Below are 26,419 nucleotides of genomic sequence, written 5' to 3' on the forward strand. Positions count from 1 at the left end.
ATGCCTGTATTCCATGCCAGTGCTAAATTACATCGCCCAAAGGGTCATCGCCGAAGGTACACTCTGCTGTGATTGGTTAATGGAGTCAGACCGCGAACAATGGCGTGTATTTTTGTAACTCTCTCTGTGACCAGAGGATGGCGCTCCGGGCCAAAGAAAAGAAGATGTTAGTGGTTGAGTAGGCTCATCAAAGTTACATTTCGGGACTGTAGGGACGTTGCTGATAAGCAATATGTGCTCATCCGGTCCATAGAAAGTAAGTTAACGAAATTAAATAAATTCATGTTCGAGTTTGTTATGAAGCCTTTGTCGTGACGTGTTCTTGTTTGCGTTGCAGTTCAAGGTTCACACAGCTGTTTACAGCACTCAGATTAAAAGCAGCTCAAGCAGCGTATGATCATTTGCAGCCTTTTTATGAAACGATTGAAGTAAACAGTTCTTAGGTTGCTATCTGCTACATTTTGATTTTGTTTCCTTCAGATCCACCGATATGAGTTGGTTTGATTTGGCTGTGTGAACCGATTGTTTAGCAGAAATCTGCATTACAGTTTTTTACAGACGCTAGGACACATTTCCCAATACTTAGGTCACGTTTGCAAAACTCCTCACACAGTGAGCACAACAGAAGTCTATGTGGGCTAAACTGAGGACCAGTTATCATTGTTTTGGCACAAAATGCATTCAATGACTACATCTCTCAAATTTCATGAATTATCTTCTCACTCAGACACAACAACTGCCAAAAATCTTTGTACGTACAGGACATTTTGCATGTGCTTACATACTGTTTTCAAAACTGTTAAACTTATGGCCAAAACAATAACACAATGCAAAACTTGAAAAGACAGCAAAATTCAACAACAATATTTTATTGAAACATATTTTAAATCTAAAAATGCAGTTTAACCAGCCACAGCTTATTCTCATTGTAGATGAACATCTACACAGGTGTTACTCCTTCAATTTTTCAACTCCTTCAATTCTGGCAGCCAGAAGATTCTTTCCTAGGTGTATTGCCCTAGATGACATAAGATGTGATGTGGATGAGAACCTGTGGCCAAATGGAGAAGACCGAGTAGATTAGCATTACTATTGTATGTGTATCAGTGGATGGTGTGTATACAAATTCTTGTATTTTGGGATTACTTAGTGCAAAAAAATAAAAATACATAAACAAATATTAACGAATTCTGCATGATGTCTGATTCATTCCAGTAACATATACTGAAATTATAAACAGAGATGCGTCCTTGTTTTACACAAGTAAACACTGTGTAATGCTACATGTTGTTAGTGTTTTTTAGGTCATTGTTTTGTGGGTGACAAAGTGTGTTTGTCGGCTGTCAACCTTTGCTAGTGTTCTGGAAGAATGAGTTTATTTGAGACCTGAATGAAGTGTTTTGGTAGTTGTAGTGCATTTTGAATGTGAAATGAACTGCTTTGCCAGGCTGACGGTCAGTTAGGAGGATTGTGTGAAGTGTTTTGCAAAAGTGACCTAAGTCTGTAAAAAACTGTAACCCTGCGGTTCCCAACCTTTATTGCGCCACGGACCGGTCTATGTCCGACAAGAGTTTCATGGACCAGCCTTTAAGGTGTCGCGGATAAATCCAACAAAATAAAACCAGTACCGGTACCAGAAAACAAGAAAATTTATTCATAACACATGGGAAAAGACCCAGGGAAACCAAGTTAACGATAAAAAATAAATAATAAATAAAACCCCTAAATTTCACACTCGAGCCTCAACTCTCGCGGCCCGCTACCAAACGACTCACGGGCCAGTACCGGTCCGTGGCCCGGGGACTGGGGACCGTTGCATTAACTTATGCGCCGATTTTACCGGGAGGACCGGACAGCTTGTGCGGACTCATAATTCATTCTCTCGTGTATTTGCAGTGTTAAATGAAGGGGACGCAGCTTTAAAGATTAACCGTTTTAAAGACAATCTGGTGGTCGCACACGGGAGAATACTAATGTAATCAGATCCATAAAGTCAAGACTCACGTTTTGTTTCTATTTTTTGTATCTTGTGTAAATGCGTAAGTACATCTTAAACATCTGTATCCTCTCCAAGAGGCCATGTACCCTGTAGACCTGCCATCTGTGGATCACAATGACCTGACATCTGCGTCTGAACAGTACATGTCCTCTCTGGAGTCCAGCCCCTGTGATAATGAGTGGTTTCAGTCATCGCAGACCTCAAAGGTACCTAACCACATTTGGGTGACTGATTATTATTGCAAATAATACAGGGAGTGCAGAATTATTAGGCAAGTTGTATTTTTGAGGAATAATTTTATTATTGAACAACAACCATGTTCTCAATGAACCCAAAAAACTCATTAATATCAAAGCTGAATGTTTTTGGAAGTAGTTTTTAGTTTGTTTTTAGTTTTAGCTATTTTAGGGGGATATCTGTGTGTGCAGGTGACTATTACTGTGCAGAATTATTAGGCAACTTAACAAAAAACAAATATATACCCATTTCAATTATTTCTTTTTACCAGTGAAACCAATATAACATCTCCACATTCACAAATATACATTTCTGACATTCAAAAACAAAACAAAAACAAATCAGTGACCAATATAGCCACCTTTCTTTGCAAGGACACTCAAAAGCCTGCCATCCATGGATTCTGTCAGAGTTTTGATCTGTTCACCATCAACATTGCGTGCAGCAGCAACCACAGCCTCCCAGACACTGTTCAGAGAGGTGTACTGTTTTCCCTCCTTGTAAATCTCACATTTGATGATGGACCACAGGTTCTCAATGGGGTTCAGATCAGATGAACAAGGAGGCCATGTCATTAGTTTTTCTCCTTTTATACCCTTTCTTGCCAGCCACGCTGTGGAGTACTTGGACGCGTGTGATGGAGCATTGTCCTGCATGAGAATCATGTTTTTCTTGAAGGATGCAGACTTCTTCCTGTACCACTGCTTGAAGAAGGTGTCTTCCAGAAACTGGCAGTAGGACTGGGAGTTGAGCTTGACTCCATCCTCAACCCGAAAAGGCCCCACAAGCTCATCTTTGATGATACCAGCCCAAACCAGTACTCCACCTCCACCTTGCTGGCGTCTGAGTGGGACTGGAGCTCTCTGCCCTTTACCAATCCAGCCACGGGCCCATCCATCTGGCCCATCAAGACTCACTCTCATTTCATCAGTCCATAAAACCTTAGAAAAACCAGTCTTGAGATATTTCTTGGCCCAGTCTTGACGTTTCAGCTTGTGTGTCTTGTTCAGTGGTGGTCGTCTTTCAGCCTTTCTTACCTTGGCCATGTCTCTGAGTATTGCACACCTTGTGCTTTTGGGCACTCCAGTGATGTTGCAGCTCTGAAATATGGCCAAACTGGTGGCAAGTGGCATCTTGGCAGCTGCACGCTTGACTTTTCTCAGTTCATGGGCAGTTATTTTGCGCCTTGGTTTTTCCACACGCTTCTTGCGACCCTGTTGACTATTTTGAATGAAACGCTTGATTGTTCGATGATCACGCTTCAGAAGCTTTGCAATTTTGAGACTGCTGCATCCCTCTGCAAGATATCTCACTATTTTTGACTTTTCTGAGCCTGTCAAGTCCTTCTTTTGACCCATTTTGCCAAAGGAAAGGACGTTGCCTAATAATTATGCACACCTGATATAGGGTGTTGATGTCATTAGACCACACCCCTTCTCATTACAGAGATGCACATCACCTAATATGCTTAATTGGTAGTAGGCTTTCAAGCCTATACAGCTTGGAGTAAGGCAACATGCATGAAGAGGATGATGTGGACAAAATACTCATTTGCCTAATAATTCTGCACTCCCTGTATATTCTTCAAGGTCTGCTGTAAATGAAATTATGTTTGCAGTTATTCACACGGACTTGTTTATTTAGTCTACAGTAAAATCTAGAAAAATCTCAGCTAACCATAAACAGCTTCACATTCTTAAATCAAGAGCCTAAAATCTTTTAGCATCCATATTATCCATTAACTGTGTTCTCCTAGTAACTCGAAATGTAACTTTATCGTCTACATTTCAAGTTATTTTCTCAAAACTTTGAGTTAGTAAGTGTAAACTTTGAAATCTTATGTAGATGTAGGTTTCTTCCTGTTAAAAGGGAGTTTTTCCTTCCCTCTGTCACCAACTGCATGCTCATAAGGGATCGTCTCATTGTTCTCTGTATTATTGTCGAGTCTTTGCCTTACAATTTGAAGCGCCTTGAGGTGACTGTTGTGATTTGGCGCTATATAAATACAACAGAGTTGGATGTAATAACACCTAATCATGCATATGTTTTGGTATTGAAATACACAACAGATCTTTTAAAGCATTAAACTTAACTTGTTTTGGCGTGCAGATGCCCTGAATTAACTCTCTGTGTGGTTACTGTGACTCTCGAACGGGAACTATGGTGGAAGTGTTTTTACCACCTTACCAACATTTGGCTTGATGTTATCTTCCTGTCTGCTCAGGTGGCAATAACGGCAACAAATGTGAGCCAGCTGCAGCTGTTTGAGGATGGCCAGCCTGCCTGCGCGGTGCTGGCACTGCACCCTTCGGATGATCAAACACAAGGTTTGGGTTCAGCACGCTGCTCTGTGAGATGTTCCAGCCTCAGACACAGACTGACGCTCTCTGCTCTGATGTTACCTTCCAGTGGTCAGCCTATACCTGCACGGGAAGTGGTGGCTTTTGGATGACGTCTTGCGAACGTCAAGCAAATCCAGAAGTGGTTTGGTGTCGGTAACTGTGTTAAAGTACATTTGTCTAGACACTATGTCACTTCATGGCTCGTACACAGGTGTGAACAGTGAGAGAATAAATCAGTCTACTCATGACAAGAATCATCTCAAGATTGCATTGTAGGTGTGGTCGGTAGCAGCTTATGCAGCGGGTTTGCGGGAGAAACTCGGGAGAATTTTCTCCAACCACGTCATCTCAGTGTACTTCAGACTCAGCAATATGGTGACGTGCAAGATAAAAATAGTGGTCAACGACCCTCAGGACCACCTCTAGAGGTGACAGCCCCCATTAGGAATAAAATACCTGACACAGTCCACTATTTGTTTTTAGAACTGAAGAAGCCTCTTGAATTCGAGGTGAAATGTCTTAACAAACTTAAAGAAGTCAAGTTGCCTTCTTTTTTTTCAAGTCTTAAGACATACATAAATACAACCATAAATACATACAACCAAGCTGTGCAGTGGAGTGTGAAGCTGGAAAACGCATGAACCTATGTTATACTGGCTTTTGAAGCTTGCCATAGTTTTACAGGCTTCAGGTGTAAATTCACAGAAAAAGTCTGTTCTATCAATTTCTAAATGAAGATTTGCTGAATCGTTAATCTACCAGAGCCGACTGTCTGGAAACTTCTGCATGTTGTCCGCAGGTCCAGTCTGTTATGGAGAGGGTGATTGTATTTCTGCTCAGTCAGATAATGGAGAGGCCTTCACTGTTCTCCCTGCATCCTCCCAAAGAGAGCTGCAAAGTGCTGTGGAAAGACAACCAGGCGGTCGGCTTTTACACCGTGAAGCACAAAGGTGGGCAGAGGAGGATGAGAGTGATTGGCAAACAGGGTATCAGTGAACATACACATCTGCAGGTTGCGATTTATATTTTGTGTATGTCCAGCAGGAGTTTGGACAAATGTGAAGAAAGCTGCAAAGTTAAGGGCAGAAGACTGGCTTGAGTCGGATTGAAACTTTAATTAAGTCAGAAACAGCATGAAATTAGGAGCTGGGTGGAGGCGGGCTGCAAAGTGGCCTGCAGATGTGCAGCAAGTGTGGATGATCTAAAATATCTTATATGAGATAGATGAGTTGGATGTGAATTTGCATCAGATGATCTTCCAGGACCGAGCAATTCCTCAATTTTCTGATTACATCCAGGCCTAACTAATCACGCTAAGATGACTATTAGGAAGGTGTTCACTTTGAAGCTTCACAAATCTCTTTCTATGGATAAATCATACCTTCTGTTGTCCTTCTATTTGAAGGAGTTACACTGACTTAGCTTTTCAGACCTGGAAGCTACATCCACCTCTTAAATGCAATCCATGTCCTCCTCTGCTGTTTCAGGGAGTCTGTGTGACGGCTGGAGCAGCTGCTGTTACCTGCTGCCTGTTCTGGACACTGTGCTGGTGAGGAGGAGCTGCAGGAGGAGAGGCTTCGGCCTTCAGATGCTGGAGGATTTCTGCTCCTCCTTCTCTACGGAGGAGTTTCTGGGAGTCAGCTCTCCATTATCCCCCAGCATGGCTGCAGGTCAGCTCGGGTCCTTCTTTGACCTGTTTGTATACTTGTTTCTTTAGGTCTCTGTCAGACAGTTTGCTGTATCTGGTCAAGGAACTGCATGTTTTCTTCGCTTTTGTTCAATAGAAATGTTCAGTAGACTCACGCACTAATGATCTAGTTATAGCTAAAAGCTGATCACACACCTGTACATCATGACGCAAAAAAATGTAATAGGTTTTTTTTAATAGTGGAATTTGCATTTCCCAAGTGAAACACACAGAAATCCAAGATGACACTGACTGTAACTGGAAACAGAGGTGAACTTGATGATTTAGCCCCTCATTTAAATGAAAGGCATTTGGTCAACCAATGAGTGTGTCATTTGAAGTTTTTTGTCGTCGCTTTTCCCAGAGTGTCTCCTGGTGAGATGTGCCCGGCAGGTGTCAGGATACTCTACTGTTTTTGTTATTATACCTTGGCGCTAAGCACGGGTGACCGTAACAATCACCATATTAAAGCGTATGGTGGCACATAACTGTTATAATCGTGTCTCTTGGGTCCCAGCAGTGGTTGTGGATGTGGAGTCTGAATGGTTGGCTCAGAGGTCGCCTGAAACAGCCGATTGGTATCAAAGAGTTTTGCTGAAGTTTTGCAGCTTCACAGAAGCAGAAACTTGGGTTTGGAAAAGTCTGAGGAGACCATGGAGAACAGATTTTTTTAGCTGGCCTCATGAAAGTTCTGGCAAGCTGTCCGGCAGCTCAGGAAAGGAAAGCAGGGCTGGGCTCAGGCTCGGTCAGGGATAAAAACTGCTGTCCAGAACTAAAGATATTGTCAGGCGCTGGAAAGAACACTTAAGGAACACTTGAATCTGACCAAAACGTCCTTTTTGAAGGAGAGAGAGCCTGAACACTCATGGGAAGACTCACTAATTGCTTCATTTCACTGATTAATGACAATGGTTTTTACAAGGTTACACAGATCTCCTTTAAAGTGCCAGATTAAGGTGATATAGACCATTTTTCCAAAGCTCATTGTGTGCAAAGCGTTGTTTCCCAGACTTTTGCTGCTTTCTTTTATTCCTTTTTTTCCCAAACTCTTTTTATTTTTCAGAATCACAGCAAATTACAGTACAACAACAGAGTGATTGCACACCATGTAAAAAAGACAAAAAAGACTTAGCTGTGCCCAAAAGTGCCGGTCAAAGTGACATTGTGGCTATACATGTAAAAGAAACCTAACCATGTCATAAACGCGGTCCCCACAGCAAACCACAGAGTGGAGACAGTACGGGATATCCACAGCAACTCAAGATTATCTTTGGTAGAAAAAACAGAATAATAATAGAGTACCTCATGACCAAAAGAAGTCAGGAGTGAACAAAAATAAAACAAAATAAAAGCAGTAGAGTAGCATAGAACCAAGTACAATAAAATAGGGACAGCCAGATTCACAGTGGTATATCACAGAACTGCTGTCATGGTCCTGGGTCGGTGACCCAGCGCTTTAAGTTTATTATTATCATTTTCTAGTTTATTATTATGATGATGATTATTGTTTGAGTTCTATGTGTTATATTCGGTCTGCCTCTGAGTCTGTATCTCTGTCTGTCTATGGTGTCACCCCGTCTGTTTGTGAATCTGTCTGTATGACAGTATGTTTGCACTGAAGCACCGCAGCAATTTCCTAATGTTGTAAACCTGCTCAACATTTGGCAATAAAACCCTTTCTGATTCTGATTCTGTCTGTTCAGTTCAGCGTCTTGTCTGGTTCCCTGTGTCTGAGTTTCCTGTTTTATTGTGAAGGTCTGTGTCTTATGTGAGTGTGCTCAGTTTACGTTTCCCCTGTCTCGTCAGCTGTGATTTCTCCCAGGTGTGTTCCCCTCCTGTCTCTCATCCCTTGATTACTGCCATCTGTGTATTTAAGCCCTGTGTTTCTCTGTGTCAGTGTCGCGTTGTACTCTCAACTAGCTGTGTATTTTGCGTCTCTAGTGTTTAGTCACCTGCTCCAGTTTAGTGTTTCAGTCCTCAGTTCCTCTGTTATGACCTTTGTTTGTCTTTTAGTGAGTTTATTTAGTACGAGGTTTCTCCCAGCAATAAAGCTGCGCTTTAAGTCCCACTTCCGTGTCTGAGTTCTGCATTTTGGGTCCACCACTCCTGCTTGCCTGCCTGCCACACAGCCAACCATGACAACTGCACTGTTTCTACATTGTTGAAAAAGGGTTTCCATGAATTCAGAAATATTGCCGTTGACCCACATAGAGTATGTTTTACCGTTTCCACATTGCTAAAAAGAACACCTGTAATCCAGGCCTCAGAGAGAGGAGGGTGACTGACTTCCACTGGAGCAAAATCAGACATCTGGCCAAAAGAGTTAAAAAAGCCACGAAATCTGTCAACGCTAGCAAAGCAGTCTCACCAGGTGTCACAGCAAAGACCGACACATTTAGATCTAAGTGCTCCTGAAGTACCTCTAGTAAGGCAGGGACAGGACCACAACATCAGTGAGGCGTGGGCTTGTTTGCATCTATCACAGACAGGATCAGCATCAGGGTAGATTTTGGAAAGTGCGAGTTTTCACCAGTGGGTGTGGTGCAGCACTTTGCACTGGACCAGTGTATGCCCGGCACTAATAGATGACGAGTGGACCCGGAAGAGTATATCCTCCCAAAAGTCCTGGGTGATTTCCTTACCAAGGTCCTGCTCCCAAAGCGACTGAATAGTTAACACTGGGACACTCCGGAGATAAAGGATTCTTCATAGCTGCATGAAGCAGCACCGTTTTAATTTGGAGGTGGACGCAAAAGAGTCTCAATGAGTGGGGTTAAAGGCTGAGAGGGAAAATGAGGTGTCATCCCTCGAATAAAGCTACAGACCTGTGGGTACCCAAAAAAGTGGGTTTCATTGTTCAAGTTGTTCAAAGGAAGAGAAAATGCCCTTAGAATAGATCATTAAATGATTTTATACCCAAAGTAGACAACAGGGCAAAGCTTCCATCCCGTGGTGAAGCCTTAAAAACATGGTTCCTACAGGTTGCAAAGAAAAAATCTGCAGGACAAAATGCTGTCTTGGATTTCTAAGCGCATTCAGCCTCATTATCTACTCATATAATCACTCAGACTTATCCATGCTCCAACAGAAATACAACAAAACATGTGTTTGTGTGTTCAGTGTTCAAAAGGTTCCTGCAGAAGCACCAGCAGTATCGAGAGCGTCTGTACGAGGTGGAAGCTCCAGGGGGCTGGACTCAACGACGAAACATCTGGCTTAACATTCTGCTCGGACGCTACTGCCTCGGTAAACATTGGTTTGTTTTTTATGGGTTTAAGAATATTTTCAGATTTATATTGAATTGCTAACGTGGGAATGTCTTGAAGACGGCACGTGTCCTTATCTGACTCACATCTTTTAGGTACTGATAAGGAGAGCAGCCCAATATCAGGAGAAACACAGAGAAATGCACTCAAGGACTCCTTTCACAAGGTAAGAATGTCAGGCTACGTCCACACTAGCCTGGGTGAATTTGAAAATGGCGTCTGAAAACGCTCCGCCTCCACACTATCGTTTTCATTTGTTTTCACAGAAATGCTTGCGTTTCAGTACTGCGCATGCGTGATACGCAAGACGATTCGACCTGCCTTAAATCCATCTGCTGTTTATTTACTTTTCAGCTCTTTGAAACGTTGCAGCAAAACGTTGAGGAAAAGCACCGAGTTTTTTAAATGGACCAACAATGAGACGGAGTTATTGCTGCGAGTAACACAAAAGTACAAAGTTGTAAAAGAGAGTGAGAATTAAAGAATTTGAAGAAAAGCTCTCTGGAGCACGTACAGACTGATATTAACCTTTAATAGGGCTGTCAAAATTGAGCGCAAGCAAAACAACTGCTGTATAATGCCCTCTGCTATCTTAGTTTAATTGGTCACATGACTGCATCACATGACTAACATGCATCGTCATCGTTTTCGAAAAGGCTGCAAGTTCGCTGTCAACACTGCGACGCGAAAACATTTTCCCAAATGTATCCGCTTTGGAGAGCGTTTTCAAAACGCTGCGTTTTCCTTGACCGAAAACGCCGTCTCAGTGTGGACGGAAGGCCAAAATGATGCGTTTTCAAACCAAAACTTATTAGTGTGGACATGGCCTCAGTTTCTCCACGATTACACTGAAAAACATCTTCAGCCAACTTAGACTGAAACAGCTACTCGTCACACACTTCACATTCATGGCCAGAGATCAGTACTGCCCACAGTAACGCGTTACTTGTAACTCAGACACATGGTTCTTAAAATAAGTAATCAGTAAAGTAACAGGATTACTTTTTTGGGGAAGTAATCAGTAATTAGTTACTGATTACTTTTTTCAAGTAACTTGACCAACACTGTTCATGGCTATATCAAGAGCTTGTTGAAGCCGGCGTTTTCATTGAAAACTTTAATTTCAGCTGATGGCTGTTCGAGGCTCCTCTGAGGTTTATAGTTTTGAAAATGAATGGATGAAAGTAAATACGTCCAGTAAGGCTTAGTTTGATATTTTATAGTTTTATTAACAGTGAATTTACCTGTTTTACTGACTATTCTAGTGTTGCTAAGGAGATCTTAATGTCTAATTAGTTTCCCAGAGAAATGTTGTAATTTGCAGCAATGATGACCCACTACTGATTTGGTATGACCAGAATAATATTCTGGTGTGTCGACAGCTGCAGACATTTGGGACTCGTAGTCATTCCTGTTACACTTCCATGGAGTCCACCTGAAGGGTGCTTGCATAGTTTGTGCGTTGTAATGTCTCCGTGAAAGAGTCTCTGATGACAAATTTCCATCTCTCTGCCCAACGGGGATCCAAGCAGACCCTCATGGACACGAAACATCACACGGTACACTTAGAAAACGATTCCATGAGATTTTGTAATTGTTGCAGTTTAGTGTATCGAGTGCTTGACTTTATGATTGATTTTGGACTTGTTATGATCTGTATGGCCTCACGTTTAGATTTAGGTGCTACATGTTCTTGCTCTCTGAGGAATTGTTGGGTTTCACCTCACAATACTGTGAGGCGCTTTGTTCTACCACTGAGCCTCACTAGAAGGCTAAAATAGCGCGTCTGGCTTTAACAACGGAAGCACAGTTATTTTGGGGACCGCTCTCAGACCTACTGCTTTAAACAGAAGAGGATGTGAAAACAAGCCTCTGACTTTTCTACTTTCACGGTCACCAGAGGATGAATGTCATCGACTGTACTGATCACTTGAGATGAAATCAAGATTATTAATATTTCAAAGCTTTCAGTGCTTTTATAGATTGATCTGAAACTGAATTATGTGCAAGTGTCAGTGAGGAGAATCACACTGAGTCACTTGGTGGCACTATGAAAGCAGAGTGACTAATCCCAGACCTTCAGACTTTAAACAATGTGAAACCAGACATAGACTTGTGGGTTTTCACCTTTTTGTCTGTCAGCTCTTGACCCAAATATGTAATATGCTTTGAGATTGCATGTATCAAGAACTGGCATGTTCAACACAGTGCAGTGAAATGAGTTCCAGTACGGCTGAGTGTGTAAATTTGCACACTTTTTTCCTTTACCTGATTCTGTTAAAAAGTAGCAGCGCATTGGCCGGGAATTGGCCCTGCGTCTCCTGCATCTACCACTGAACCACCAATGCCACGTCCTGTCACTGCTACAGGGCCAGATGCTTGCTGGCTAAAAGCCCTGCATCTCTTTTGGCACATTTGAGATATTAAACGTCAAACAAGCTACCAGCTCATGGCTCAGAAAATGATTTTATGATATTTTGCATTGACAATCAGGGCCGCGTATGATTCTTCGAGATGATATCATACCATGTTCTTGCTCTAGGAACAAATGCTATGTTCCTCCCAATAATCTTACCATATGCTGTGAGATGACATTATTATTATCTGGTATTATACGACGTCCATATGAGAGTCCTGCTATCTATTTTATCTTCTCTTACAATGTAACTTTATAGAGACCAGCATATATGTCAATAACAGAGTGAGAGTTACCAGCAGTAGGAGGTTCACACCATAAGCTTCAAACTTGTGTAAACCACACATCAAATTGTGGCACAGAAAATGCTTTCGTGAGATTTTGTATTGACGTTCATGCCCCCCGAGAATGTTTCTCACCCACTTCAGAGGGTTTGTGGATTTTTGTTCTCATGTTGTGACTCTTTGTAGTTTTTTTTTTTTAATGTCTCCTGTAGCTATTTTGTGTAAGCAGCAATAATTTATCCAATTCTGTTTATCTCCATGCAGACTTGTATACTGGACCTGGGCACACTGGGAAGCACTGGTGTAAACACCGCAGTGGTGTTGGACTCTGCTGAACAGCAATTTAAATCATGTGAGCCAAGCCAAGGAAGATGGTCCCTGAGCAGCGAGCTCCCTGGAACAGGATGTAGCCCTGCAGCCCAAACTATCCATGTGCAATCTGGACCTCCCACCCGGCTCCTAAACACAGCACAGGCTTTGAAATCCAAGGCTTCCAAATCTACAAAGCACCACAGACAGGAACCAGAGGACATGCAGAAAATTCCCAAACGAGCCAGAAGTGAGTTGAAACATGTACACACAAAGACTGCATTCAGCAGCAGAGCCCGCAGAGAATGTTCGGACACTTAACCGAAACCATATCCACATTCATTTAGGTGACTTTGTGTTCTTTCCATCAAATCAAAGTGAGTTTTGAATGAACAGCAGACTGCATGTACCTAAACATGCACAATAAACCTTTTTGTGTGTCTTTGTAGTATCGTGTTTCTTTGTGGCTACTTAATAGTGTTTGTGCTAAATAAGAACCATGTGTCTGAGTTATTGATTTTTGCCTTCAAACATAAATACATCCACACAGATTATTATTAGAGTATAGCATATGCATTTGCTCCGTGGGTACAACTTGCACAGCATTTCAACCCATTTTAGATGCAAGGTTGGGGTTCATACGGTGACCTCAGATTATTATGCTTAACTATTAATGCACAGGATCAATCAATAAAGAGCTACAATATAGTTTTTTCTGCACTAATCACATAAAAAACCACAGCTTCTGAGGCTTGGTGTGGATTAGGAGATAGAGCAACCTGTCGACTCATTGGACGGTTGGTGGTTTGGTCCTTGACTGCTCCAGCCTGCATGCCAAAGTATCCCAAACCCTGAGTTGCTCCTGATGTGCTCACGGAGGAAAAATTGTTTAAAACTACAGATGTATTATCATCTCGCCCACTGCACTTTAGGTACATATAAAAAGAAAAAATCTTGGTGTATTGTCCGTCAGAGGATAGACTTTAAAGTTCTGATGCTGGCCTATAAAGCTCTGAATGGTTTAGGACCAAAATACATCAGTGACCTCCTGACCCAGTATGAACCATCCAGATCCCTCAGGTCATCTGGATCCGGTCTTTTATCAGTTCCCAGAGTCAGAACCAGACACGGAGAAGCTGCATTCAGCTTTTATGCTCCTTATATCTGGAACAAACTCCCAGAAAGCCTCAGATCAGCTGAAACACTCAGTTTATTTAAATCCAGGTTGAAGACTCACCTGTTCTCAGCTGCATTTGAATAAAGCACCAAATCCACACTTTAAGCTTAAATTTCAAAACTTACATTTAACTACTGATTTTATCTACTGTTCTGATTTTATCTGTTTTGGTTTTATATACTGTTGTTTGTTTGTTTGTTTGTTTGTTAATTAGTTAGTTAGTTTATTTGCTTGTTTTAATCAATTTTAAATCATGCTTTTTATTTGTTCTTGTTTCTAATGTCTCTGTAAAGCACTTTGAATCACCTTGTTGTTGAATTGTGCTATACAAATAAACTTGCCTTGCCTTGCCTTGCCTTGTTTAAAGCAACCATCTATATACATAGTATTTCGGCTTTTTTGTACACTGTTCTCATTGTGTTTCTTCTTGGTTTTTTATTTTTCTAATATATCTCTAATTCACTTTTTGTTCCTTTCCCTCGTGCTGGTGTAATAAATGAATTTCCCCCAGAGTGGGATTAAATAAAAATCTATGTGTGTTTGTATTCTTGTTGGATTATGAGTGCAAGTTTTCCTTTCACCTCCTAAGAATAAATGTGCTGGAATGAGAGTACAAACCCTTGAATCATTGCTAACTTTGTAGTTCTGGTGTTCAGAAATGGTGCAACAGTTTGCACAATGCTTGCATTTAACGTGTAAAATCAACAGTTCTGACAATAATCAGCAGATACTTGTAAAAGCTTTTTGTGTAGAAATAAAGCGTAAATCTGGACTTGCTGTGTGTGCAGACACCTGAAAATACAAGCTGTACCTGCAGGTTGCTGGTTTGAGTCCCTGTTCAGATACTGGTATTTCTCAGAGGATGATCCCCTCACTAAAGACCGCACGAGAAACAACTTTAACAAACATTAAGAATACTAATTAGCGCCTAATTAGTAATGAAAAAGAAAAAAACTACATGTACTTGCGCTGCATTCACTGCTGTTCAATGAGGGCCATCATGCGCCCCCTAGGTGATCTGCAGGCAATTTCTGCATAAATGAGAAGAGTCTGGGCTGTCCGTCCACTCTCACCGCACGCATTCTCTTCTGCACTATTACCCGCCGGCGTCTGCTGTGTAGAAAACCGAGCGCACCTCTCATTCAGGGACGAACAGGAAGTCCGGAAAAAGGAAAAATCTGAGGGAAGGGAAAAGTTACGATTTTATGAAAGATGAGTCGCATTTATCACAACACGTCTCTGCAGAACAAGCCGGTCCACAGTGAAAAGTTTGACCGTGCGTGGTGTCCCTCTGCGTTTGAGAGGTATGTGCTCGCGTTCACACGCTACAGTGTTTCCCCTGTGAGGGGGCAGCACCAGACTCCGTCAATAAATCCCTCGGTGTTCCCAGAGAGCAGATCTGTGAGTTGTACACTGTTCAAAACATTTTAAAAATGAAATTATGTCGGGTATATGCAGCACAGCGCAGTGTAGGTGGATGTACGACCAGCAGTATCAGAGCGCCCTGGCTGCACTTCCTGTTGTGGCCACTAGAGGCTGACACAGTATTGACTCCCGTGTTCAACATAAACGAAAAAAAAAAAAAAACACGTTTGCAACGTGGTACAAAAACAGATCATTTCACTCATGGTAAAATTGTAGCTGCGATAATCAAAGTGCTTTAGATGACATTGTAGAACTAACACGAGGCATTTTCTCAAGGTGCAGAAGTGAATTAACAAACTCATCACACACTAGAGCAGCTGGGGCCACAAGTGTGAACTCCTCCTCAACGCTTTTCTATTTGTTTTGCATTTTTCAAGGAAAACCATGCTTCAAAGCTAGCCGCACCGCCTGATAAGTGACTGCGTTGTAGCTTCAAAGAGACACTAAGCTGTTAACCAAACAGCTAACATGGTTTAATACTGGAGTGACTTAACATCAGTTTAGATGTTTCACTTTTTTTTTTATTACAAAACTGTATTGCTTCCTTTTACTTATAGTTAGAAAGAAACTAATAATTCCACTGAGGGTCACGGTGTCTTTTTTGGATGAGCCCGGACCGTGGGGCCTGACTATAACAAAGCCAGGCTAATAGGGGTCACTGGACTGAACCTCTTGACCCCGTTTGGGCCTTTTTCAGCATTTTGATGTAATTATCTGGGAAATATTAGCTCTAATGTGAGGTACAGAGCATCAAAGAAATTTGAAACTTTCACGTGGAATTCTAGTATGTTATTAACATGTTAATATATCTTAGTATGTTATTAACATAACTAAGAGGGAATGCATCAATAAAATGCTCTCTATCAGTGTTGGGTAAGTTACTTTAAATGAGTAACTTAGTTACATTACTAGTTACTTCTATCAAAAGTAACTCGGTTACTTCAAGTTACTTGTTACTTTCAGAGTAACTAGTTACTAGGGAAAGTAACTTTGGTTTTACTCAGAATTCTCTTGTTAATGTGTTGCTTCCATAGCTTTGCCAGTCTTCTAGCTTGCTTACTTGCCACAAGTGCACTGTGCCACCTACCAATAGAAAGGAAAAAATAATGTGCACATTTCCACGAGAGAAATCCCACGCCTGATTCTATCCTAGCCTGCTTTTTACATCCAACAAAAAAACTGCAGTCGTGGTGCTTTCGATTGTACTCAGAACTCGGAAATTCTGCCTTCTGAATAGGAAGATGTAGGTAACACCAGACTGCAGATGAGCTGCATACAGGGCTGGACTGGGACAAAAAATCGTCCTGGGCATTTTGACTAGAGACCGGCTGCCATTATAGGAAAAATCATAAAGCCTTTGAATGAAAACAAACACTGTTGTGACAGTGATGTTCACTGTTTTGATGGTATATATGCATCAATCTATCAATTGTTTGTTGCAAGATTCAGATAATTATTTTTTTAAAAGTGAGACATTTTAAATGAGAATAAGAAAGTATGTCTTTGTGCCCACCTCTCCCTGTTAATGCCCTACCTGCCCCCTGGCAACACTTTGCTAGACCCGCCCCTGCACAGTTACCAGCTGTCAGCTGCTTAGAAAAGGATCCTGGTGTTAGTTGTCTCTCAGAAACAGTTCATAACTTCCCTTCAACTCATTCATGTCACCTAAAAGGTAAACCTGTTTCTCCATCACCTGCCCATCTCTGATGATTCAGTAAGGACATCTCCTGGTTTCATCTTCATGTTTCACTCTCATCACATATTCAAACCGATATCATGACCAGCAGCTTTACAGCTGTGGCTCCAGCAAACATCAGCTGATACTAGAAATTAATATTAAATATATTCTAACAGCAGCTTATTAAACTTAAACGTGCTGCTGTTGTTTACCGCGACATCCGCTGGTTTCCTCTTTCTGGCGCAAAGTGGTCTATAAACAAACAAGAGAGAAAAGCTGATCAGCTGATCATTGATCAGTTTCATGATTGAGTAGATACAGGAGAGGGAGGGGGGGAGAATGAGAGAAGAAGAGGCAGCTGTGCATCGTAAACACAGAATAACTCCAGCTTTGTGTCTTTTTCATTGTAGCTGAAGTCCAGGACAAACTGTTCCTTTTCACCTCAATACGAAACGCGTAATATTTTCTTTGAATACGAGACGATTCCGTTTTTTACGGGACGGTTGGCAACTCTAATAATTAACCTTATGAACAAAATAAAGTTCAACATCAGTAACATCATAGCACCCACCCAGCTGTATAAACTCCGTCATGCTAGCTAGCACGCAGTACGGAAAAGTCAGCATAACGAAAATAAACTCCACCTAAACTTGGTTCATATCTGACCCAGATGGACTGCAGGTCATAACTTCTTACCTGAAGTTCAGTTCACCTGACACTCGGACCGGCGCCTCGGGTCTCTCCTCTTGCCTGCCTTTTCCTTCATCCACCTGCTGGCCTCCACCACTTGCTAATGTTACTGAATCTGTGGAAGCTCCGCGATAGCCACCACACGAAGTAACGAATAACGAGCCTACCTAAATCCCAGTAACGAGTAACGCGTTCCCGGTTTTGGCATAATAACTAGTTACCGTGCTCGTTACCACAATAATAACGTAGTTACTGTAATGCGTTACTTAATAACGCCTTAGTCCCAACACTGCTCTCTATACTTGTTCTACATACGTTCTATGTTCTATATACTTTTTCAGTTATTTTTATTTTATCTAAGAAGCCATTTTTTCTTCTTGCTGACAATATTTTCACTTTAAAGGAAGTGAGTGAGTCTACCGGTAATCAGTCAGGCTCTATTCCTTTGTAATTCTAAACTCAGTCGGTAAGACTAGGAAAGAGTTATGACTCTGAGTAGATATTACAGTATGTGGCCAGTAAAACTGCTGGTGCTGGAGGCCAGTAGGGGAAAAATGTAATATTGGGAACTGCACATATTGTCTGCCTACAGCAAGCTTGCAGACTGATCCCCTGAGGTTTTGATATAACAGCTAACATGTGGTAAAATTCAGGGACTTTAGACATGCCGGGCTAAGACTTCCCCTTCATTTTGCTTGCCTGCTGCTGGCTGGATGTAAAGTGATGTAACTTTGATCACAGTGTGTGGACGAGCTGCCAGTTCGTGGTCTTTGCTAGATCCAGTAACAAAACTACTGTCATGTGACTAAAGCAAATGGAAATGGTGAGTTTGGGTTTCAGAGCACAGTCGAACTTTTACTGCATTGGTTTGTTCTGAAAAACGTTTGAATGCCTTTATTCTGTAGGATTTATGTGTGCTATGAATCATCCTCCCTGCAGTTCTAGTTCTGCGTTTAACTGAGGCCCTATTCAGCACTCAGTCCCAATAAAACAGCACTTTATTTCGCCAGTACACATTTAGATACTCATTATTGTTTTTCTACACAGTGGCCCTGGAGTGCTTTTAGAAGGGAAGCTGCTCGATGTTTCCAGACATGCAATCACTGACAGCAACAATCAAAAGGTACAGTAATAAAACCATCGGTTATAAGAGCCCAGCATGACGCCTTCTTCTCAGTAGATGCAAATAATTGTAAAAAGACTGTGAGGGTTTTCAGGTCACTATTCGAGGAGCAGGCATTGGTGATAATAAGCAGAAATAAGTAAAGCTGAAAACCACTGGAAGGTATTTATTCATCCTTCTGTCACCTGCAGGTACGTTTCTACGTGCTGTACATCCAACCGAGCCGCATCCATCAGCGGAAGTTTGATGCCAGTGGAAAGGAAGTGGAGCCCAACTTCAGTGACACCAAAAAGGTCAACACTGGTTTCCTCATGTCCTCCTACAGTGAGTACACTGGAGTTGGATCTGCTGGCTGTGCAGTGTCAGAATAGGCCGAGCAAGACATGAGGTGCGGTCAGGTGCAAACTCTAGAAATCTCCATTTATTTGTATGATGAGAACTAGCTGCAGTTCAGTTCCTCAGTCTGATTGATGAGATGTAATAAATACTTTTTTGTTGAGGTCTGAAGTAGAACAGATCAGTAGTGCAGCATGCAAACCTGAAAAGTCTAACCCTGTCCTACAATTCACCAACTTCATGCAGCGACTTTTACAGGAAGGCAAGCAGCGATGATTACATGCTAATGCTAGCTCTGTTTCTTAAATACGCCACTGATATGTAACAAGAAAAAGCCTCGTGGGTGCGGAGCTCTTAATTCCCTTCATTTACTTGGCTTCATTGTGTTTTCCGTCTTTACAGAGGTAGAAGCTAAAGGGGAGTCGGACCGTTTGTCTGAGGAGCAGCTGTCAGCCGCGGTGAACAAAGCCGAGCTAATGAAGATAACTGAGAAGCACAGACCCGCTGGGACCTGGGCCTTTTGGTATCCGGAGGCAGACATGGAAAAAACGGACCTGGAAACAGGACAGGATGTACGGTTGAAGACTAGAGGAAACAGTCCTTTCGTATGTGAGTCTGAACTTGATGTTTGTTATTTACTTGCCTGTAGAGCCTTTCTGTGAATTGTCCTGCCTAAGATCTTAACATCCATGTACACCGTCTGTGCTGTCTGCGGTTAGGGTTGGGTCTGAGTTTGGTGACATCGGCCCAGCAAAGGGTCTGTTTATGCTGTAAACTGCTAGTCAGTGTAGTAAAAAATACAAGTTAATAGAAATGAATCACTGCTTAACTGTCTACACCTAAAGCTGCTTATAAGCAGTCGTCTTCTTTGTTTGTGTAACTATTGTCTGACTTGTATATGAACTTGAATCTGCATCTGGAGTTGTAAAACAGGAAGGGGTAGCTTCTGATTTACACCTTCTGTGGTATGCTTTAGTAAACTCTGTTCTGTCACTGATGAACTGCAGACATTGTGTGGATGCATGATTTAAAGGTTCAAGGTTTGCCTTCTTTTGTCATCACATGCTTTGAGACCTTTTCCTCTGTGTATCTAATCCTTTTGTAAAGGCAGATGAAATAATATAAAAGACACTTCAGAGCTTCACAGTCTTTAATTTGATTCAGATTTCCACCAGCTTGCTCACTAGCTTAAAGAAACGGTTAGAAGAAAAACGAATAATACTTGTTGAAACTGGTGCCTGGAAATACAAAGCAACATGCTCCATGTGTTTCAAAACTGGGACGAGGGGACATCGTTTAGGACAAAAATGAACATCGGGTTGTATTTCTCTGCAGAAAGAGAAATTGGTTTATTTTGGAATAGCTCTAGTTATTATGTGATTATTATTTTTTCTTTCCCGATTGCCAAGACTTGTGGTTTTTGGCTTTGCTCTCCCATGTTCTCACAGCCTACGGCCAGGAGGTTTGGGTCAAGGCTGTCTGCCTTTGTCTATCTTTATCAGTTAAGTTAACACAGTTGGAGTTTTTAAGCCTAACCAAATGCTTTCATTTTACTTTACTGTTCATTTTGAAGTTGCATGCATGTGTTCACTTGGTTAAATAAGTATATTTCTGGTTTGTCTGCTTCCATGACAAGTTTAGTCCTAAATTTCACATCATGCTTCAGTTAATTGTACCTGGAGACACCCTGTATGTCACATTGAGCTGTAAATGTAAAGAATCCTTAAGACTGCATCTGTCGGTTAACACAGTGGTTCCCAAACTTTTTTTGCTGGGCCCTCTTTGTTTTACAAGAAAAATGTTGCCCCCCCCCCCCCCCCCCCCCCCCCGCGTGCACATATTTTGCTCCATTGCGGTTAATTTCACACCTCAAACATTTAGTAAACAATTAAGCAAATACAAGTAATCTGCAGTAAATTACAGGTAGTAAGAAAATAAGCTACTAACTCTTTTACGCTGCGTCCACACCTACACGGGTATTTTTGAAAACGCAGTCCATGTAAACGCCGTTTCGAATCACTGAAAACTTTTAAAACTCCTTTTTTCCGTTTACGTGTGGACGAGGAATACAGAGTTGGTCACGAAAAGTCAAAGGTATGGGCCTTTGTTCACATCAGCTGTGCACACGTTAGTTTTTTACATGAGATGAATTGCAGAATAGCAGATGGAGACAAAATACTGTTAATCTGACTATCTGCAGGTTTTACACACATGCAGTTACTGTCCCTCCATTTACAAAGGCAGAGGCGTCATGGTGTGATTATTTTACATGTAGTTTTTTTTTTTTTTCATGTGTAATAATATTCAACATTGCTATCAATACATTTTTCAAAAAATGCCTCTCTGTGCAAAATGGGTTTAAAAACATAAACAACTGTGGGATACTGTTAGTCCGTGATTTGAACAGCCCAGCGCTGCTCCCGACGAAGGAAAAACCAATTGTGCAGGGGAGACCTACCTCAGTACTTGTGCAGGTGAAGCCAAAGGGCAGATATGCTTCACCATATTTTCTAGTCTTTGGCTTAGAATGAAGTTGGTTTGGAAACATATTCAGCGATGCTTCATCTCCATCCCCCTTTTTGGGGGGATACTCCCACTAGGTTTAAATCTGGGACTCCCCACCATTTGACCTTAGACTTGAAGAAGCTTCTCGGATGAGAGGTGAAACGTCTTCAAGCAAGTTAAAGAAGTCCAGACGCTTTTCTTTGCAAGCTCCTTTGATAACAAAAGGAAAGACACCCAGCTGAACTAAAATGATCCATGTAGCAAACAAAAACTGTTGTGAGCCACCACCCTCATATCGCCTTTGTGCTTTTGGAGCCTTGACCTGACTTTTAAAAACTAATTGGAAATAAATTACACTTTAGCTAAATACTTGTAATTTATTTCCCCAAACCAGGCGGAGCCGCAGTATAAAGACTAAAGAGCCGCATGCAGGTTGCCGACCTCTGGTTTAGACTGATATCAATACCTGTCCTTTGGTTTTTAGCCTGGATTTATTCAGATGTGATGGATATTTGAACATTTATTATCAGATGTCTCCATCTTGTCGCTTTCTTAATTCTGTGTAGAGTTAGAACTTAAACATGAATCTGACATTCAAAGTTTTGAAAACTTTCTCAGATTTTTCAGATTTCTTCTCTATCAAAGTCAGTGAACGGTTAATAATCAAGTTGGCATATCCTTACAGAGGTGATAAAGCTTAAAGAGTAGAATTCAAAGTTGGTAGCTCACTTCGTTTAAGTTCTATAAATGCCTTTAAAAACCTTACGTACTTCTTTGTTTTGTGTCATGCGTAAATAACTTCATTACCTTCTTCAAATTCCAGTCTCTTTGGCCAGAATTGATGGCGGCACAGTGACCAAGTGTAACTTTGCTGGAGACGATAAGGCTGGAGCTTCATGGACAGACAAAATAATGGCCAACAAATCAGACACCAGCAGCACTCGGCAGCCTGGAGGAGGAGGCGAGGGAGCAGAGGAGGACGAATGGGTGAGGACCAAATCTCTAAACAAATGAAATGACTCACATAATATCAGGGATGTAGCCCAGATCGGTGGTTTGTCATTTATTTTTCCTTTTCTTACAAATTCCTGAAAGAGTTTCTTTTAATTTCCTGAAAACTAACTCAAAATAAAGAGCAGCCGCCAAGGCCCTCGCAAGAACAGATCAGGTATCTCTGACAACAGGCGTGACATGGAGTCGGAGACAACGTGAAGGAGGAGCGGGGGTACGTTGTAAAGTTGATTGCAGATGTGCAGCCACTGCAGGAAGGCTGAAGTAGCTTGAATTGATTGCCCTGTATGACAATTACCCAGGGCATGAGGTGAGCCGTCAGCTGATGCGGGCGAGCATTAGGATCTGGTCTGGCTGGAATGCAGCTAAGGCTGAGCTTTGTGGCTTTCCTCAAACAATCATTTTTTCAGCTGCAGTGGAAATGATATCATGCTCTCAAATACCAACGTTATTAAAAATTTCAGTCGTGCAGCAGTTATACTAACAAACATATTTCTGCCCAATTCCACAGCCCACCATGTAACATAAGCCATTTTTCCACTGCACAAACTTCCCAGTGACCAGGATCTGTTCGCCGTGGGGTTAACTTAACTTCCAGGAGATTTATTCTACTCTGTTCAATGTGACTCATTCGCAAAAAGTTTGCAACCTTGGGGGCGGTGCTGGCAGGCTAAGGTGCTACGTGCTCAGGATTGTTTGCTTTTATGATCTATCCAATTTACTTACTTTTTAATTACTGGAAGAAAGTTCTTGTGACAAAAAGGTCGAGTTACTGCAGCTGCAAAGACTCATTTTCCTCTGTTTGTAATGCATTGTGTATGAATTTATGAGATATTGTACAGCCAAATGCAAGCTGATTTTTAACTAAATTATAGGAAATTAGCTGGAAATTACAGGTCAGATGATTCACAGATGAATACTGCATATTCTTAGACATCATAGTGCATTGATTACACACCTTCTTCCTGTTAAAAGGAGTTTTTCCTTCCCATTGTTGCCAATGTGCTTGCTCATAGGGGGTCATATAACTGATGGTTTTTCTCTGTATTTATCATTGTAGGGTCGACCTTACAATATAAAGCTACTTGAGGGGACTGTTGTTGTGATTTGGTGCTGTATGAATAAAATTGAATTGAATATTGATGTAGCTATCGAAGGCCATCACAGACGAGGGATGTAAGGGGAAAAAAACAAAAGACTGTTTGGAGGTTTGACAGGTCTGTGTGTGCATCAGAGCTTCATAGACTTTATGTGCTGCTGGTGGTGAAAACTGAGGGGCTGGAAAGATCTGATACTCATCCTCCCTGGACTCACTGCATCCAACTTTGAAGTGTCACTAGCATCCTTAGACTGGCCTCATCAGTAGGTGATGCCCTTTGAATCTATTATACTAAAGTGTATGCAGATAGCGAAATGCAGTTTGTATCGCTGCCAACAGGTGTCACAACTGGACTCTGAATAAACGCTGTTTGCATGTGTATCTGATCAAGCTTTAAGATGATGTGCAGTAGTAATTAACTTCAGATTGTTACAACACTGTAGACCTCTCGCTTATAGACTAGTGTATGAGTAACCCATGACTCTATCGCAGATGGCTCGATATCCATAGAGTTGTTGAGGTAGACCTGAGTTAGGTGCCTTCCTGAATGAATATGTGAGAAGAAAGAAATCTGGCCAGCCCCTCAGTTTCCACTGGCAGCCTCACAGCAGCTGGATCACCGGCTTCAACATGACAGAAGCTCTACCAGCCTCTGAATCAAAGCTAGCTGTGTTTCAGTAACTGTTGAGGAGCAGTCAGCAGGTTTTGGACCCACATGTTACTCAGTGTTACACCGAAAACGTTAAAGCAATTTCCATGAGAACAAAGTTATGTCGGAAAGAATCTGTAGGGCTCCTCTCTTGCGGTTGCCTCTCCCATCACCACTGAGGTCAGCGGTTTGAACTCTGAGTCCCTTAATTTTGTGTCGCTGACTGTAGCCAGCTTTTAGCACCGCACTGGTGGAAAACTAGTATTAATAGTCTGGCTTTTGGCACATACGGTCGATATACTTCAGCAGTTACTTTGCTCGTTGTTGACGTGGGTCAGACACGAGGGTCAGGGTTTATTTTGATTTTTGAAATTAGAGTTAAAAACAGGTTGTTAACGGGTCACCGGTGACCTGGTGGACGTTAAGACCACGAGTTCTTTAATGATAGAACAGGTTTTCCCCTTTAAATCAGATGCATATTTAGCTTCTTGACTTCCTTCTTGACTTTTTAGTACAAACAGAACCAGACAGGCTGTTGCTCAACCTGACCTGTGCAAATCCTCTTTACTGCCTCAGACTTTGATTAAAGGTTTCAAACAATATTTCCTGCTAAAATTTATGAGACGTATAAAAGACTTTCTGGAGAGGAAGAATTTTGTGCCGAGGATTTCCTGCAAGAACTTTGCTTTGTGGACTCATAACATCAGTTATTTAAGGAAGTGAGAGAAATGCAGTGAGTTGCACAAGCTATCAGGCCTGCATGGGGGAACTCCACCTTTTTATAGTGTGATCTGGAAAACGAGCTATGATTTGGCCTGGCGTGAAATGGACAGCAAAAACCTTCTGCGGCTGTTATTCAGAACATAATCGAAGCTTTAGACAAACAGAAACCAGAAAGCACTCACTGCCCCTGCTTTGTTTTATCCACAGGATGATTGAGAAAACTGTGTTTCCCACCAGTCTGAACTCAGGGCCCCGATCCAATCTCCAGCATGGACTGGACTTTGACTATTATATCTTGCATATGTTGCCGTAGGGCTGGAAACCTCGCGTCACCTCTACAGTATGGGACTAGCTGTCTTGGAAACTGTGCTCTTCTCTTGTATGCTTCACCACATTTACATGAGTCAACCTGCATGTTCATGTTTTTGAATATGGAGGCCTGCAAAGAATTCATGGTAGTAATGAAGTTTGTAATATCACAAATTCTTATTCTAATTTTAACTGAGAAAAAAGTGACTTTCATGTGACGATTTTACAAATTATTTTTGTTTAACTTTTATGAATTTTATAGACATGATGTTTCCAACCATCTGTTATATTAAAGTGCAGCCAGTGTGCAGTATTAAAGAGCACAGGCTTGAGCATTATGGTTTTCTAAATAAAGATGCAGCATGCTACACAAGTGGAGAGCCCTCAAATTGCAAACCTGTTTTTCTCAACTGGCTTTTTTTTAAGTGCTTTTTGGCTTTGAATACAAGGACCTATTTGGGCCACGTTAAGAAAAAAAAGTTATTGATCAATTTAAGAATAAAAACAAAATTTTAAGATTAAAGTTTAAATAATATTTTGAGAATAAAGGAAAGAAATGTGGAAATTAAAAATGTCTTGCGTTAAGTTATTTGTCTTTTAGCTCATAAACACGGAGCGGTGATAATTAAAAAACACTGAAGAGATGGTGCAGAAATCTGCAGCTGATCAGAAGTTAAAAAAACAAACCGGAACCAATGTCTGGCAGTGGACGCATGCAAGGATACCGATGGCTATGCAATAAAGATGGATGTCATATCACGATGAGACAGCTGATCGAGTTGTTTCACTAAATCGTCTACACGAGGCATTTTGCAGAGGTTGCAGGAGCCGTGGCAGTTGTTTGGCTTTAAACAACAATTGTAATCTTCACATTTCAACTTTATTCTCAAACTAGTATTTTGAGTTTCATCTACAAGTTCTGACTTTAATCTCAAAATGAACGCTAATTTCTTTTTTTCTTAATGTGGCTCTAATACTCCTTCGTGGTTGAGCTAAAGGACAATATGACTTTGTGCTTTGAATAAAACCAATGAATGTGTGTTAAATGACGATTGCGCTTTGTTTTTGTGTCAAATTTTAAGGTGGGGATCTAAAACTGGGATTTCAGCTAATTAAAGTTTCACTGTGTGCAGAGGAACATACAGTGTCCTAAT

General features: G+C 41.5%; 2 protein-coding genes across 2 annotated transcripts; both read left to right on the forward strand.

Moving 5' to 3' along the window:
- The first annotated feature begins 138 nt into the window (after positions 1–138).
- On the forward strand, positions 139–14,306 carry fam169b (family with sequence similarity 169 member B). Its single transcript, XM_085414895.1, has 9 exons — positions 139–256; positions 2,075–2,205; positions 4,461–4,563; positions 4,646–4,731; positions 5,378–5,528; positions 6,066–6,248; positions 9,386–9,511; positions 9,627–9,697; positions 12,496–14,306. The coding sequence occupies exons 2-9, from the start codon at positions 2,080–2,082 to the stop codon at positions 12,859–12,861; spliced, it is 1,212 nt and encodes a 403-aa protein (XP_085271021.1). The 5' UTR covers positions 139–256; positions 2,075–2,079; the 3' UTR covers positions 12,862–14,306.
- A 517-nt stretch (positions 14,307–14,823) lies between these two features.
- On the forward strand, positions 14,824–26,234 carry arpin (actin related protein 2/3 complex inhibitor). Its single transcript, XM_085414898.1, has 6 exons — positions 14,824–15,021; positions 18,558–18,633; positions 18,825–18,957; positions 19,372–19,578; positions 22,298–22,461; positions 25,164–26,234. Exons 1-6 carry the CDS (start codon positions 14,930–14,932, stop codon positions 25,170–25,172), a joined length of 681 nt encoding a protein of 226 aa, XP_085271024.1. The 5' UTR covers positions 14,824–14,929; the 3' UTR covers positions 25,173–26,234.
- Positions 26,235–26,419: the final 185 nt, after the last annotated feature.

This window comes from Rhamphochromis longiceps, linkage group LG7 (assembly GCF_057381845.1).
Source record: "Rhamphochromis longiceps isolate RC_006_pf linkage group LG7, R_longiceps_female_GT1.1, whole genome shotgun sequence".
NCBI lineage: Eukaryota > Metazoa > Chordata > Actinopteri > Cichliformes > Cichlidae > Rhamphochromis > Rhamphochromis longiceps.